The sequence below is a fragment of the Acinonyx jubatus genome, chromosome D3 (genome assembly GCF_027475565.1).
Source record: "Acinonyx jubatus isolate Ajub_Pintada_27869175 chromosome D3, VMU_Ajub_asm_v1.0, whole genome shotgun sequence".
Taxonomy (NCBI): Eukaryota; Metazoa; Chordata; class Mammalia; order Carnivora; family Felidae; genus Acinonyx; species Acinonyx jubatus.
In genome coordinates, this window is record NC_069392.1 from 47,281,351 (window position 1) to 47,297,871 (window position 16,521).

Consider the following 16,521-nt stretch of genomic DNA (forward strand, 5'->3'; position numbering starts at 1 on the left):
AGTGCTCAGTGTGAAGCTCAGAGACCTAAGCAGGGCTTAATCCCATGTCCCTGGGATCGTGACCTGAGTTGAAATCAAGAGTCCGACACTCAGCTGACTGAGCCACCCAGATGCCGCGTTTTCCTTTCTTACCGTTTCAATTTCTTCTTTGCCTAAGTGTTGTGTACGGTATAGGAGCCAGTTCCTTAATTTTGGAAGACACATTTTACCATCCTGTGATGGCTTAGGAAACTTACTGGTAATGACTCCATGTAACTATATAATTATCTAGAGCTTTGGTAGAGTAGAAGTAGATACTTAGTTTTATTCGTTCCCACCCCACCCCCTAACAAATTTTGTTTTTAATTTGACTTAAACTTTGATTATATGATAGGAAAGTCTTTGGCATTGCAAGAACAGTTTGATCATTTAGGACAGGGATGGGCAATTTTTCTCTACAAAGGGTCAGATAGTAAATATTTGCCACTTTGTGGGCCATGTGGTTTGTATCACGGCTGCTCAACTCTGCTATTACATTGCAAGAGCAGCCTTAGAGAATATGTAAACAAATAGGCAAGACTGTATCCCTATCGAACTTCATATACAAAAAGAGATCAAATTTAATTTGCCAGCCTCTGTTTTCAAGAAGAATTCTGGGAACAGCTATTTGTATTTTCAGTCCTTAATAATCACAAATGTGTCACTTACTAGGATAGAAAATTGCAAAACTTCTTACTTCTGAATTACCTAAGCTTTTTAAAAAACAATAAAACTATAGAGTGAGTGGAATTATGTATTTCTAGGAATGTTTTCCATTTATAGTAAAATTCCATCTTTACAGAACAGATCAGAACCAGGGCTATTCCTTAATAGTCCAAAGTTCCAGAGAATTTTTTTTGGAAGGTTTTTCTACTTAAATGTTAGGATAGTAAACATGCCAATGTTTTTCCTTTTTTTGTTAATTACCTAAATTAAATTACAGACATTCTATAAAATCACATAACAAGCTTTCAAGTACCAGCTAGATTTTTTTAATCAACTATGTTGATTTAAAGAGAGTGTTATATTTAAAAGTGGGAATTTTTTTTTTTTTTTTTTAATTTTAGAGAGTGAGCACAAGTGGGGGAGAGGGGTTGAGGGGGAGAGAGAGGGAGGGAGGGAGGAAGAGAGGGAATCTTAAGCAAGGCTCCACATGCTCAGTGCAGAGTCTGACACAGGGCTCGGTCCCACAACTCTGGGATCGTGATCTGAGCTGAAATCAAGAGTTGGACGCTCAACCAACTGAGCCACCCAGGTGTTGTAACTTGGTAACTTTGTCATGTTTTATTATCAGTGGAGTAAAGATATTAGAACATTTGAGTGTTCGTTAAACCCTGGAATTGTCTGCAAATCCCCTCACTTGTTTATTTCTAATACTCTAAAACATGAATTTTTTTTTTACATAGGATAAACGATTTTATAAATACATATAAAATTATTTTTGAAGTTTCCCTCCAAAACACTACATATTTCTATGTGTTCATTTCCTTTCCCTTAGTCATGAACTGACATGTCATCACCCATCTACTTATGTTTAGTTGTAACTTTAATCATTGGATGATTTTGAAGTTGTGTCCTTTATGTAGAAGACCTCTGCTATTTATGTATGCTGACAGTTTTAGTAGAGTAGCTTTGGCTTTGTAGTGTTTTTTCCCTGCTTGAATCTAAAATTGGCGATGAATTCAGTTTTGCTAGATAGCAACGAACCACATTTTGAAGGTTTGGCTTAGGAGAGGCTAAATAGTTTTATATCTTCTTCCTGTCTGCTTTGCTATAGCCTGCATTTTGGACCTTGAGCGCTTTTTTGGAGGTTCTAGTAAGGGAATGCAGCTACTCACATACCCCTGACCAAAGAATGGCCCTCCTCTATCCAGTTCTGTCAGTTCAAGGAACATGTAGCTTTGGGAGGGATGAACAAGGAACACTGAGAGAGGAAAGGTACTGCACCTTGGCAGCCAGATCAGCCACACCCACCCTGGTGATCAGATGTCACAGCCAGGTAGCCCTCACATCCTATAGCCTATACTGTGAAGTTTAAGTTTAACATTTATTATGAAATAGTGTTAAAGAATGAATATAAGATTTGTTGGCTTTTAATTAAAGCCTATCTTTGCTATTTTGCTGTACTCATTCACACTGGGAGTATTTAAGAGTATGTTTCAGATGAGAGTGCAAAAGCAAACTCTTATGTTTGTTAAAAATAAACACAATAGTACTATTAAAAACTCATTTAAATTAGCCAACCTAATTGGCTATATCTTTAGAATTAGGTCTCTGTTGATACAGGTGGTTCACTGAGCTGAGGAATTATTACTCAAAAACTGATAAGATTGATTTATAAATGAGCCTTCTGCCTTTGGGTATGTGGTCCAAGTTGTTTTCTTGAATCTTTCTTCCTAGTTAGCAGAAAGAAGAATAGAAGTTTGGTTTATTTATGGAATGAGATATAGTGAGAGAGAAATTATTCAAATGGAGGAGTGAAATGATGAGGTTTTGAATCTATTTCAACTTATAAATTAATTACCAGGCCAGTTTATCAGAACATGAGTTAAAGCAAAATAAGCATGTTTGGTAATGGACAAAAGGAATGTAGGTATGTCTTGTAGACAAGGCAGTAACAGAGACCCACAATCTGAATTCATTGAAATAAATGTCGTAAATTGTTAACAGTGTCAAACAGGGCAAAATGTAATTTTCTATTTTTTTAATTACTGAAATTAACAGAATACGGCACTAATTTCTGCAGTTACCATTTTCCTCCCTGAACACTAGACTTGATTTGTGTTCTTATTAACTTTGTCCTATAAATGACCTTGCAAGGAGAATGATTCTAGAGGCTAAGTGAAACAATGTCTATATTTTCTGAGGCTTCAGGCTAGGTTTTATTAATGTAATGTCTAAGATCTTTGAAGTTGTGACTTTACCAGGAAAATCATAATCTCCAAACCTTTATTCATAATGGGTATGACTTCCAGGGGGAACAGAATACCTGCTGTGCTAATTATTTCAATTATCAGCCACTACTAAAACACGTAATGGATTTTCTCTGCTTCCACAGGTAAAAAGCATGACATTACAGAACTTAACTCTGATGCTGTGAACTTGATCTCCCATGCAACACAGGAGCGATTACGAGGCCTTCTAGAAAAACTGACTACAATTGCTCAGCATCGAATGACAACATACAAGGTAAAGGAAATCATTAAAGAAATACAGACTCTCCTCTTTCCTCTTTGTTGTGTTAAAGATAGTTTTTTGGTGTGGACTCATATTCTAAGTATATTTTTATAAAGGAAATGGTCAAGATGTAGTTCATACTGGTAGACAAAGTTTCATTCCTAATTTGCCTGATTTAGATGTGCTTACATGACAAATAGAGTTTAAAATTGTGTCCAAAGCTTTTGTGTCAGTGTAGATTGAGATATGCATCTGTTCTGCCTCAGACTTCTACAGCTTTTGATTAGGAGGGAGAATGTGTTAGAATGGAATATTGGATAGCTGTGTTCTCTTCAGTGATCTGTAATCTGCTAGCATTGTTGTTCCTTTTTAATAAGTTAAATAATTGCATTGAGTGCTAATGCTGGTGCCGCTCATTATCATTATTGGCTGCTTTTTAAACAAATTAAATGCAAGGATAGCCTGTCTTGTCCCTTGTGGTATGAACCAAATCGCTTGCCATCATGAAGATGAAAGCACTTGATTTATTTGCATTATGGTTTTGGTGGAGAGCAAATTTATTGGGTGGTGACGGATGAAAAAGAAAAAGATAACCTTTTCCTCCTATATCAAGAAATGTTGGCTAGATTTTGTGCAGCATGTGGGTTACCTTATGAGGTCTTGAGTTTGTGAGAATGGTCATTGTCACAATGTCTTTGCCATGGGTTAAAAGGAGCTCAGGGAAATATCAGTTACCACATCACTGGTAAGTTCCCTGGAGGAATCATTCTATTTTCTCTCCTTTCTGCTTTATTTAGAACTTTGGAAGAACTATTTATAGTTGTATAAATCTTTGTGAGAATTTGCTGGACTGGCTTAAAAATATGTGATCACGAGGAGAAAAAGCTGTGGGGAAAAAAAACACTTTCACTATTTTTGTGTGTTTTTAGAATTTGTCCATTTCTTCTTGGGCCTAATTTGTTAGCATATAGTTTTTTATAGTGTTCTCTTATAATCCTTTTTACTTCTGTAAGGTCAGCAGTAATGATCCCACTTTCATTTTTTAATTTTATTTCCTTAAAATATAAAATAGGTTATTGGTTTGAGATCTTCCTTTTTTTAATGTGGGCATTTACTGCTATAAATTTCCCTCTGAGCACTGCTTTCACTGCATTCTGTAAGTGTAATGTTCCAATGTTGGAACATTGTGTTTTTGTTTTCATTTATCTCTAAGTATTTTCTGATTTCCTTTGAGATTTCTTTGATCAGATGGTTGTTTGAGAGTATGCTGTTGAGTTGCCACATATTTGTGAAATTTTTAATTTCTGTTTTATTGTTGATTTCTAGCTTCATTCCGTATGGGCAGAGGAGATTGTGTGAGTCAATCATTTAAAATTTATTTAGGCTTATTGTGTGGCCTAACGTAGGATCTGTCTTAGAGAATATTCGACGCACACTTGAGCAGAATGCGTATTCTGTTTTTGGGGGGAGTATTCATAAATGTCTGGTAGATCTAGTTGGTTTATAATGTTAAGTCCTCTATTTCCTTATTGATCTTTGTCTAGGAATTCTACCCATTATTGAAAGGGAGGTATTGAAGACTTCAGTTGTTATTGTAGACCCCTATTTCTGTTTTTAGTTCTGTCATTTGCTTCATAAATTTAGGGACTCTGTTGTCTGGTATGTATATCTTCTTGATGAATTGACTCTTTTGTCAACATATCATGTCCTTGTTTATGTCTTTTAACAATTGTTGACTTAAAGTTTATCTTACCTGGTATCAGTATAGCCACACCTGCTTTCTTTGGTTATTATTTGCATGAAATCTTTTTTCCATCTTTTCGCTTTCAGTCTGTTCATATGCTTTCATCTAAAGTGAATCTCTTGTAAGGCAGCTTGTTGGTTTGGATAATGTTAGTCTCTACCTTTTGATTGGGGAGTTTAATCCGTTTACATTTAAAGTGATTACTCATAAGGAGGAACTTATGATATTTGACTATTTTTCTGTGTGCATTGTAGCTTTTTTTAAATCCCTTATCTGTTATTACTACCTCTTTGGTTTGATTTTTGTTGTTGTTGTGTACTATTTTGATACCCTTCTCGTTTCCTGTTGTGTATGTATTTTTAGATATTTTATTGACGGCTACCTTCGTTATTACAATTAACATCCTAAATTTGTAATAATCTAATTTGACCTATATCAGTTTACCTTTAATACTGGGATGTGGGGACAATAGTCTTTCTTTTTGGCTTTTTACTGTAACTTTTAAAAGTCTTCAAAATTTTTCCAGCCTGGATTATCCCCTATTCCCACCTCAGTCACTGAACTGTTTCAGAGATATATGAGTACACTTTTATTTATAGTGGGCAGTTTCTATATAAAACATAATGGTATAATTTAGTATGGAATAGAATATTTCCATGTAATGTTTATTATTCTGTCATCCAAGTCACTGTTGTGTGTTCCAGTCTTCAGATAGAATTCTTCTGTTGTATATTAATAGCATATGTTCTAAGGATTTTGTTGCCCAAGGCACAATGGATAATATCTACCCCACCTGGAACCTCAGTAACTTAGCTTAAAGCTAACACTTCCTTAACCATAACCTAATTGATTTTCCCCTGCTTGCCTTTCCCCACACTCATTACTTAGTGCAACTAATGCCACTGTCAGAATTTGTACTACATTATCATCCTTCTTTAAACAGAAGTAATAATCATTTAGTTACATTTGGATCTAGTTCAAAATTATATTTGTTTTGTAGACTTTGATCTTATAATAATCATTGTCACAGATTTAGCTCTGTCCTTACATTTTAGTTCATCCCTGATAGGATTTATTTTTATCTGTACAGTGTGGGAATTTTTACCCTATGAATTTCACAAAAACAAGCTTACTTTTATTAAAAGCAAAATCCCACCATCTCTTTTCATTTGACATCCATCTACTTTTGGTAATCTTTCACATGTTTAGATATAATTATCTAATTAATCATAGTCCATAAACTGAGATTTAAGTAAAGAAGTAGAAAGTGACACATGTGACACAGAGCTTTTGATCTTGCTGCCAGGTGTTTTCCAGCCGAAGATAGTCTTCTGCACGCCAGTGGTCATGGAGAAGCTTCAGTGTTTTCTAGTTGAAAGGGGCTTTGTGCTTCCTTTAGATGGGATAATAATAATGGTTTTATCATTTGGTCTGAGTCCTTATATTTTCATTGTTAAACCACCCTATTCAACGTAACATAAAGACTTGGGTTAGGCCTGTGTGGTAGACAGGAAGCAACGTGGTAAGATGGGGTTACTGTTGTTTAAATAAGTTTGGGGAATCACTAGGAATAGGGGAGACACTCATTTGCTTAGCATCTGTAAGAATAAAGGAAGGATGCATTAAACCAGAGGCAGTTGTATCTAAATTGGGAGAAGAAGAAGGGGTCTTAGCATGGGGATGAGATTGGGTTAAATTTTAGAAAGTCTGTGTTTCTTTTTAATTTAGTGTTTGTTGTCCTTTTAAAATTAAATTAAGTCAGTAAACTATCCCCAGAGTATCTGAGCACACAAATGGTAAAGATGAAGTATTTAAGAAACCACTGGTTATTATGTTTATGCCTCATGGTTGGCCTATAATGTATTCCATATTCTATCTTGTATTATTTAACTTTAAAAGCATTTGAGAATTCATTTTGTATTAAACATGAACTAAAATAAGTAGCACTAATACATCCTTGTTTGTTATACTACGGTAATACTCTTTTGATCTAGTTAAATACCAACAATAAAAATTTAATTTAGAAAGAATCTTGGGCATATGAAATCTCTTGGTCCCAGTTAATTGAATCAACCATAAGCATGGGATAAAACAAAGATGGGCTTGGTGCTATACCTATGATTTCCAAGCCAGGCACTGACTGTTACACTAAATGTTTAAAAACTTTAAGTTTTCCTGTTATACAGTCTCCCACAGGCTCTGTCCCATATTTTGGGTGTCTGATTTACTGAGATGACTAGATGGCAGGATATCTTAAATGCTGATTGGGAAGATTGCATCCGCCAATCCCCATCTTAGGTGTATTAGAAAGATAGATGAAGAAAATTTTAAAAATATTTAGATTGGAAAGCACTGTCTTACACTCTAGAATATCAAAATAAATAAAGCAGTGTAAATTTTATCATTTTATGGAGCAAATTAAGACAAATAATTATACTTCTCTGTTATGGCTCTCATTTATAAATTATCTACTTACTTTCTTTGACTTTAGTTTCTGTCCAAGTTCATAGCTTAAAAGAGTCCTCAAAACAAGGTTTAGGATATTAAATGTTTGCCATTTCATCTTATGTTCTATTTTGATTGAAGTTGTACTCACTTGTCAAGGTTAGACCAATCCAGCAATGGAAATGGGGGTGGTAACTTTCATCTTTGATGTATTTTTTAGTGAAGTGATTGTTTTTTTGTTTGGGATTTTTTTGTTTGGTTTTGATTTTGTCTTTGACAGGCCTGAGATTTCATTAAACATAGTAAGGTCTGCAGAGATGGGACAATAATTTAACTAAACAGATTTTAGATTATAGGTACATGCTTTCTACTTCTTGCTTTCTACTTCCTATTGTTAGGATTTGCTTGGCTTAATTCTCTTTTCTTCCCCCTTGTGGCTTTCTAGGAAAGCTCTGAAATTTGAATGCTTAATAACCTCTCAACTTTCAAGGATGATTAAGGTTTTTTTGTTGTTGTTTGTATTATCAGAAATACAAATATTACATCTTGAAAATTTAGCTCCCTATGTATGTTGGTATTATTGTCTTTAGCTGATTTATTAAACCTCATGTAGAATGTGTTGCCTAAGGATCATTAGGAATCTTTTTTTTTCTTTTTTTCCAGGCAAGTGAAAATTACATCCTGTCTAGTGATACCAGATCACAGCTCAAATTTCTTGAAAAGCTAGATCAATTGGAGAAGCAGAGAAAGGATTTAGAAGAAAGAGAAATGCTACTTAGGGTAGCCAAGGTAAGAGCCTCCATGATTTATGATTGAACGTGGCCTGGCAAGGAGGTCAGAATTGGCTTTATTGTTGGTTGACTGTCTTGTTTTTATTAAGCTTTGAGATTTCTCTGAAGGATTTCTTGAAATGAGATTACTAACAAAGTCTCTCACAGCCAGGATAGTGTCATACAGTGACTGTCAGCTAATTTAGCTTAATGAGATATAATCTTTTATCTCCTCATTCTCAATTCCTGTGTGCCTAGGATCATACCTACTACCCTTAAGTAAAAATGTTTTTTAAAAATGCTCAAGGTCTTTTTAGGGATATAATTTGATATGTGCCAAGTTGAATCTGAGAGAGGAAAATTTGGAAATTTATGGGTAAAATTAGGATTAATTAGGATTATATGGAGCAAAATATAGCATGGGCAGAAATGGGTTAGAGAATGAAAGAACAGGTAAGAAGAAAAGTATTTATCTTATAAATATATATAACTATATTTATTTCCTTTCTTCTTTATTGAAACATTTTCCTGAACTGTTAGTGCCTGATGGCCTGAAAGCTGGTTCTACCATGGTTTGCATTTTGTTGCTTCACATTTCCTTGTAGTCCTAGGGCCTTTGCATGTAGTCATAAAGGTTGGGCACTAGACTTATTTTTTGTTTTAAACACCTTAGTTTTAATTTTTAGTGTTATTGTCAGTCTCCCATATCAGAGTATTTGTTCCTAATCACATACGAATCACCTGTTTAAAAATTAATTTATTTTGAAGTATTTCATACTTACCAGGAAAGTTGCTGTACTGTACAAAGAATCCTCCTCTCCTTTTCTCAGATGCCCCCCATTTTTAACATTTTACCGCATTTTCTCCATCTCTATCCTTTCTGCACACACACACACACACACACACACACACACACACTATCATTATTCTCTTTCATTCCTTTGTTGTTCTTTCTTTGAATTCAGAGGTGTTTTTTTGTTTTGTTTTTTTTTTTAGTATTTACAAGTAGTGCAATTATCATCTCTAATTAGCCTTTCTCTGAACCTTTTGAAAGCAGGCTTCAGCCATGATGTCCCATCACTGCTAAACATTCTAGCATGTATTTGTGAAAACAGGACATTCTGCTGTATAACCCTCCAAATCAGGCTGTGAACAATATAACACTGCCATGTAATCCACAGACCCCATTCAGATTTCACCAGCTGTCTCGGCTCATTCTCCTTTTCCTCCATGGTTTATTCTTCCATTCAGCAATATGTGTTTTATTTGTTGCCCTCTCTTTTTCAGACTCCTTCAGTTAGATTTCTGACTTTCTCCCTCATGTCTTTGACAAGTTTCAGGAGTATAGGCCTTACCATCTATAGGGTGACTAATAATTCCTGGGTTCATCTGATATTTCCTCATGTCTTAGGTCATGAATTCTTGGCAGGAATATATACATTCTTCCCAGCTGATTATATCAAAAGGCAACCTTGATCACCCAGTTGTGTGGGTGCCTGTCAATTCTCTTCATTTTAAATTTGCCACTTTCCCTTTTCTAATCAGTTTTTCATAGGAAGACATTCCAGGATTATATCAGTATCCCCTTCCTCATCAAACCTCTGTGTATCCACTTTAGCACCCACAGATGGTGTCTACCTGAATCAGTCACTTCTATGATGGGCACCACTTATAAATACGCAAATAGTGATTTTTAAATTCTCATCCTCTTCTACGTTTATTAGCATTCTATGTGGAAGAGCTTTCCTTTCTCTTTTATTCATTTATTCATGCATGCATTCATTGATATCTGTATGGCCTCTTGGATTTCTGTGTGATTCAACAGGTTGTAATCCATTACTATTAATTATTATTTTGATGCTCAAATTCCTCCTGAGTGGGAGACCCTTCCAGCTGGCACTTTTCTCTGTTACTCATGTTTCCCATCATTCCCTGAGCTTGTCCTTACTTTCTGACACAAGATGTTCCAGGCCCAGCTTTTGCTTGTCCTTCCTCAGCCCTGGAATCAGCCATTTCCCCTAAAGAATCTTGTGTCTTTTTAGTTGAGGATGTTGTCCAGAAACCAAGAGTAGAGCTTACAGTGTGCTCATTGCTAATGGGGTGTCATCACATGTAGGCCCTGTCAAGTGGACACATCTAGGAAACATACGTATGGTGTATATGTATGTACCCATGTATCTATATATACACAAACATACATTTGTAACTATTTGTGTGTATATGTTCTAAAACCATAATTTATATGGATACCTCCGACTCCAATATCCTAGGACTTTTTCTAGCCTAAACCTTTCCATGTTTATAAATACTTTCTCCTTAGTCAGATACTTGACTCTTGTTATCCTCAATTTATTTTCTTATGTGCTCAATTTACTTACTTGCTCCGTGTAACTAATCTCCAAAACAGCCATGCTGGCTGCCTTCTCTGTCTGCTACCACTGTTTCCCCTGCCTTCATTTCATTGCCTGTGTAATTAGTAGCCATACTCACTGGCCATGCCTTGGTCGGTCTCCCCAGCCCTTCATCACCCCGCATTCTTGGCCACTGGTCTATAACTTCATGTCCCCAACCCTCACAAGGAAGTGGTGCACCACAACCTTATCACTGTGCTGTTTCTCACTGCCTCAGTCCCCATGCTGACCCCTCTTGAGCTGGGAAGGACAGCTGGGGCAGGAAGATGCTCTTCCTTGAGCTGTCAAGTATTATAAGCAAGCACACAGTCAATGTGATGAGGTGGTTTATGCATATTTTATTTCCAATTACTGTGCTGTAAACAAAGTCATAAACTATTGAATACTTGTTTAGTTATTATTGGATATAATATAGTCTCATTCTCTCTTGGTTTTTCTTCCTTTGCCAGACTTCTAAATATTAGAGTATCCCAGGTTTTATGATTTTCCTCCGCACTCAAAATACCTTTTACTCTTAATAGGTTTTCCTAACTTAGTAAACAACACAATTGTTTTCCTTGATGTTCAAACCAGAAAACTTAGGAATCACCTTTAACTCCTTTTCCTCTCCCTACATCCAGTTTACTTCCTGTTCTGTTTCCCAGATGTAGTCTTCATCGTCTCTTTATCACCAGTGTCACCTCTCTGGTCTAAGTCATCTTTCACTTGGACTTTTGTAATGTCTCCTAACTGATCTTGTTTTCCTTTTACAATCCGTTTTTCATACTCTTGTCAGAATAGTGTTTTCATAACAAATCATGTGTGCCTCTATTACTTGAAAACCTCAGTGACTTCCTCTTGCATTTAAAATAAAATCCAAACTTCTTACCAGATCTTAAAAGGTACCCACCTCCCTCTCTGAGCTCATTCTATCCCTCCCTTCTTCACTCGTTTTGCTCCAGTCTTGCTGACCTTCTTTGAGGGTGCAAGTGTGCATCTTAGCTAATTAGGCATCTAAACCTGAAAGTTGAGTTCCTGTGTCCTACATCTGCTCTGGTCTTCATCCTCTCAGAAAGTTGGAATTCTCACCCTTCCAGTTGCTTAGACTAGAATCCTAGGAAATCATCCTTAATTCTCTTTACTTCACACCCTATATCCAGTTCATCAATAAATCTGCCTCAAATATATTTCAACCTGATCATTTATCATCATCTTCTCTGTTATGACACTAGTCCAAGCTGCCCTTCTCTTTTTCTAAAACAATGGTTGTTTTAGGGGCACCTTGGTGGCTCATTTGGTTGAATGTCCAACTCTTGGTTTTGTCTCAGGTCATGATCTCACAGTTTTGTGAGTTCAAGCCCCACATCGGGCTCTGTGCTGATCAGCACAGAGCCTGCTTGGGATTCTCTCTCTCTCTCTCTCTCTCTCTCTCTCTCTCTCTCTCTCTGCCCCTCCCCGACTCCCTCAGTCTCTGTCTCTCTCAATAAATAAATAAACCTAAAAAAATAAAACAATGGTTGTTTTAGAGTAGTCTCCTCCATTGTTCTGTGTGCCTGTACCTCCAATCTTGGGTCCCTACAGTTCTGCATCCACTGCATAGCAGCCCGAGTGATCTAAGGTGTTGTATCAGTGGCATCTCACTCCTGTGCTCCAAGCCCTATAGTGGCTTTTTCTTATAACTAGAATTAAACCCCAACTCCTTATCATGGCCTATGTGGTCTCCAATCCATCTCTTTCAACTTTTCTCTATGTTCTAGCTACCTGGGCCTTCTTTCTTTACTTAATTTTTAAAGTTTGTTTATTTATTTTGAGAAAGAGAGCACACAATGCACGAGTTTGTGAGTAGGGGAGGGGCAGAGAGAGGGAGAGAGGGAATCTCAAGCAGGCTCCACATTGTCAGCTCTAAGCCTGACATAGAGCTCATGAGATCATGACCTGAGACAAAATCAAGAGTCGGATGCTCAACTGACTGAGCCACCCAGGCACTCCTCTTTCACCAAGCTTATTCCATTTTAAGTCTTTTGCAATGACTGTGCCTTTTGCTTGGCGTATTCTTCCCCCATATCTTTGCATGGCCGCCTCCTTCTTGTCATTCAGATCTCTACTCAAATATCACTTCTTTCAGATGTCTTTTCTCCCTTCCTAGCTAAAGAAGTACTACCCCCCCACACATACTCCTTCCTCTATTACATATTTTATTTTATTTTTATTTTTATTTGAGAGAGAGGGCAGGGTAGAGGAGGTGGGGGAGAGAGAGAATGTTAAGCAGGCTCCATGCTCATCACAGAGCCTGATGCAGAACTTGACCCCATGACCCTGGGATCATGACCTGAGCCAAAATCAAGAGTTGGATGCCCACCTGACTGAGCTGTGCAGGTGCCCCCAATTTTATTTTCTTTACTATAACTTATCACTATCAGTAATTGTTTTTTTATTTTCCCCATCATAAATGCTTTACAAATCATAACTGTATTTAATTTTTATAAAATTTATTGTTTTATTATTTTCTTAAAATATAAGTCTCTTGAAAGCAGGACTTCATCTTGTTATTTCATTTCTGTATCTCCAGGCTCAAAATAGGCACATAGAGTAGAATTTATACTATGAATAATCATTAAATACTGTTTGACTGACAAAGACTTGCTACTCAAATGTACCCATTTCATACTGGGGCAAAAATTATATACTCACAAATATATATACACATATATATGTACAGACACACATTTTTATATAAGTGCATATATACTCACTGCTTGTCTCTTAATATAAGTGGAATAATAAGGATTTTATCTTAGTTTGGGCTGAAGTGAAGTTGCTTTAACAGATAGGGGACGGGGTGCCTGGGTAGCTCAGTCGGTTGGGCGTCTGACTTCAGATCAGGTCATGATCTCATAGTGCATGGGTTCGGGCCCCTCAATGGGTTCTGTGCTGACAGCTCAGAGCCTGGAGCCTGCTTCAGATTCTGTGTCTCCCTCTCTCTCTCTGCCCTTCTGCTCATATACTGTCTCTGTCTCTCAAAAATATATAATCATTTTTTAAAAAGTTTAATAGAAAGGGGACAAAATGAAGAAGAAAATTATTAGCTTTGGTGGAGTCTTATGTAGGTATTTAATTAAAGTGTTTAAAATTACAAGGCACTTTTAAATCTAAACGGTTTCTTTCTTTCCTTAACAAAAATACCAATAAATCAGTAAAATGTATCCAGTAAATTTAGTAAATAAGAAAATACCTTTAGCTTTTATTTTGTTAGCTACCTTTAGGTAGCTGATGTTTCATTTCATAGAACACATATTTATAAGGAGTTAGATAACTTTGTTACAGAAAAAAGAATACTCTGCAGCATATTTTTCAGTGGACAAATGTTCATAGTTTCAGAAATGAAGTTCCCTACTGTTGGTTTCATCATAGTATTGCATACAGAAGATAGTTTTCTCCTTACAGCAATCCTGTAAGATTATTCATTTTTGGAATGTTGAACTGAATCAGTATGGAAAGCAATATTTAATAAACATTTATTGGGCATTTAATTGTGCACAGCATTCAAGTAAGTGCTTTGGAGGACCCAGAGATGACAAGATACTCTAATGAAAACACTGGGGTGTATTTCCTACTTAATTTTTTAAAATTCTACTTTGAAAGAGATAGTGATTTGGTTCAAAGTCCATCAGGTTCCTGATTTTATGTGATTTATTTTTAAGTTTTTATTTTAATTCCAATTAATTAGCATACAGTGTTAATATTAAGTTATATGCCAGTTAATCAGGCATCCGGTATACTGATTCAACAGTTTTATACATTGATTTTAATAGTCTTGGTTTTAATAGTCCTTGAAATACCATAGGTTTTTCCAAAATGGCTTCACCTGAAGATTAGCCAGTGTTGATTGCTTTCCTTCATTTGAGCCAACAATTATCCTTCTATTCTTTTCCTTCATCTGTACCATCCGTTTTTTAATTTTTAGTGTTCTAACAAGAACAGCGTCATGCCTCAACTGGACCTGACTGACATCGTTAGCATCATTTTCAGTATAAGCTTCCTTGGGGCTAGAGCCGCAGCAGCCGGCCCAGATGATGGGAGGGAGGGGGCGTAACGGAGGGAGTGCACCAGACTGGATTGAGGCATTTTCCCCCGGAGCTAAGGTTTTCAATCACAAGAGAAAATTGTCATTTATTAAATATTTAACGGCAACTATGGTGTTTAGATGCTAGTAATTTCTATTAAAATTTTCTTTTCCTTTGATAGAGTCGTTCCAATAAAGAAGATCCAGAACAGCTGAGATTAAAGCAGAAAGCCAAAGAGGTAGGACTTTCAAGTTACCATGCTTGTCTTTGTGTTGGAGGGAAGGTTGGCAGCTCTCTCCTGGCAATTAGGTCAGGGTTTATTTTGCTGTTGCATACCATTTGCAGAAGCCTTGGGGAAGGACAGGAACTGCTCAAGGCAAGGGCAGTACTTCAAATGAGGTCAATGAGTTATGTGCTCTCTTTTTAAAATTTATTTTCAAGGCTTAGGCCTGTCTAGAAATGGCTCTTTGTAAACTACAGTGGTGTACTTGGAGGAATATAATGTGGGATTAAAAAAAGAAAAAAAAAAAAGAAACTTCTGAGATTTAGCATCTGGGACTGTACAATAGGCTACATTTTTCCAGGGTAATTGTTCGTTTTGTAAATCTGATACTGCTTATAATTCTTTGGCTGGGAGGTGGTACTGGGATTTAGTTTTAAATGGAAAACGCCTCTGGCTTTTAATTTTCTGGGCCCAGCAGTTTTCTGTTCTGGAATGGAGCCCTTGTTTCACACAGTTCATGTTTAGCTGCAGGGGTTTTAGTTTATAGCTTAGACTGGTTAAGCTTTTACTCCCAGAGGCCTCTGCATAGCAACTGTAGAAATCAACAAATAAGTTCATTTATGTCTGCAGCCTCCTCTCAGTAGCTGACTTTTTACATTTCCCAATATCCATTTCCTGACTTTTCTAGCCCCAGAGAAAAAAGCTCCACTAATTGGAGCTTATTTTAATTGAGCCTTAATATTGGATCTCACTGGAGTTGCCCCCAGAGCTGCTGAGAACAGAAGGAAATGAAAGTACCTAAGGTTGAAGATGTGGTGTGTGTTTGGGTGTGTGTGAAATTTTTCACTTGACCTACAGATTCTTTTCCCTGCTGAATAAATCATCAAGCCTGTTCACATTTCTGATTAAGGATCTGACAGCAGACGATAATAAAGACAATTGAGGTGTGAGACGTGTGATATGGAGCTGAAGAAATTGGTTTCTATAGTTACTTGACTGATTTCATGCAATTTTTAAGGATCTTTGTGCTAAATAAGAGTGATTTCCTGAGCAACCTTTTTCCTTAACTGTGCCTCTTGAACTATGAAATTTGTTGTTGCTTAACATTGCAGCACTCGGCTCCTAGGTGCCAGCAGCAGCAGGTTATTTATGAATGTTTTCAAGGCCCTTATTGTTTGGATTAATGTAGGAGCTGAGGCAAAACAAATGGAAATCTAGTAAGATTCTTACAATCAGTGTGGTATGTTTTCACTAAAATAGAGAAGGAAAATGCATGAACTCTGGATGGAGAGGTTTCTTCTGGATTGAGATGAGGAGAACTGGAAAGGGAGAACATTAGAAAGGATTGAAGTCAGACACATTTCAACAACAGAACACTTCTAATACTCATTTCTGTTCAGCAGAAAATTTATCTAAAGATGCTATCTGAAAAAATTAGTATGAGAACTATACCCATTACCCTCTTTAAGCAAGCCTGGCTTCATAGGTATTTGGGAATGGACAACCTATTGTTCTGAAACACAAGCATTCCTCTTTGTTTCAATTAAGGACCGATTAGATGCTTATCTTACTTTCTTGTGATTCCACCCCCTTTTGGGAAAACACATATCAGAAAGCTTGCCCTTTTATCTTTAAAAATCTTATCCCATCTTTTCCTTTTTCAAAAACCTTCATTAACATCTGGATTGAT

At 36.5% G+C, this 16,521-nt stretch overlaps 1 protein-coding gene across 3 annotated transcripts in view; it reads left to right on the top strand.

Annotated features, from left to right (window-relative positions):
- Positions 1-16,521, top strand: part of TAF4B (TATA-box binding protein associated factor 4b) — a 162,156-nt gene that overhangs the window by 61,496 nt on the left and 84,139 nt on the right. For all 3 annotated transcript variants that reach the window (XR_008291818.1, XM_027068680.2, XM_053206431.1), the window contains 3 exons: positions 3,077-3,207; positions 8,048-8,173; positions 14,790-14,846. Coding sequence is in view for 2 of the 3 variants with exons in the window: in XM_027068680.2 (XP_026924481.1) it covers positions 3,077-3,207; positions 8,048-8,173; positions 14,790-14,846 (314 nt within the window). In the remaining variant the exon portion in view is untranslated. The remainder of the gene's footprint in view (positions 1-3,076; positions 3,208-8,047; positions 8,174-14,789; positions 14,847-16,521) is intronic.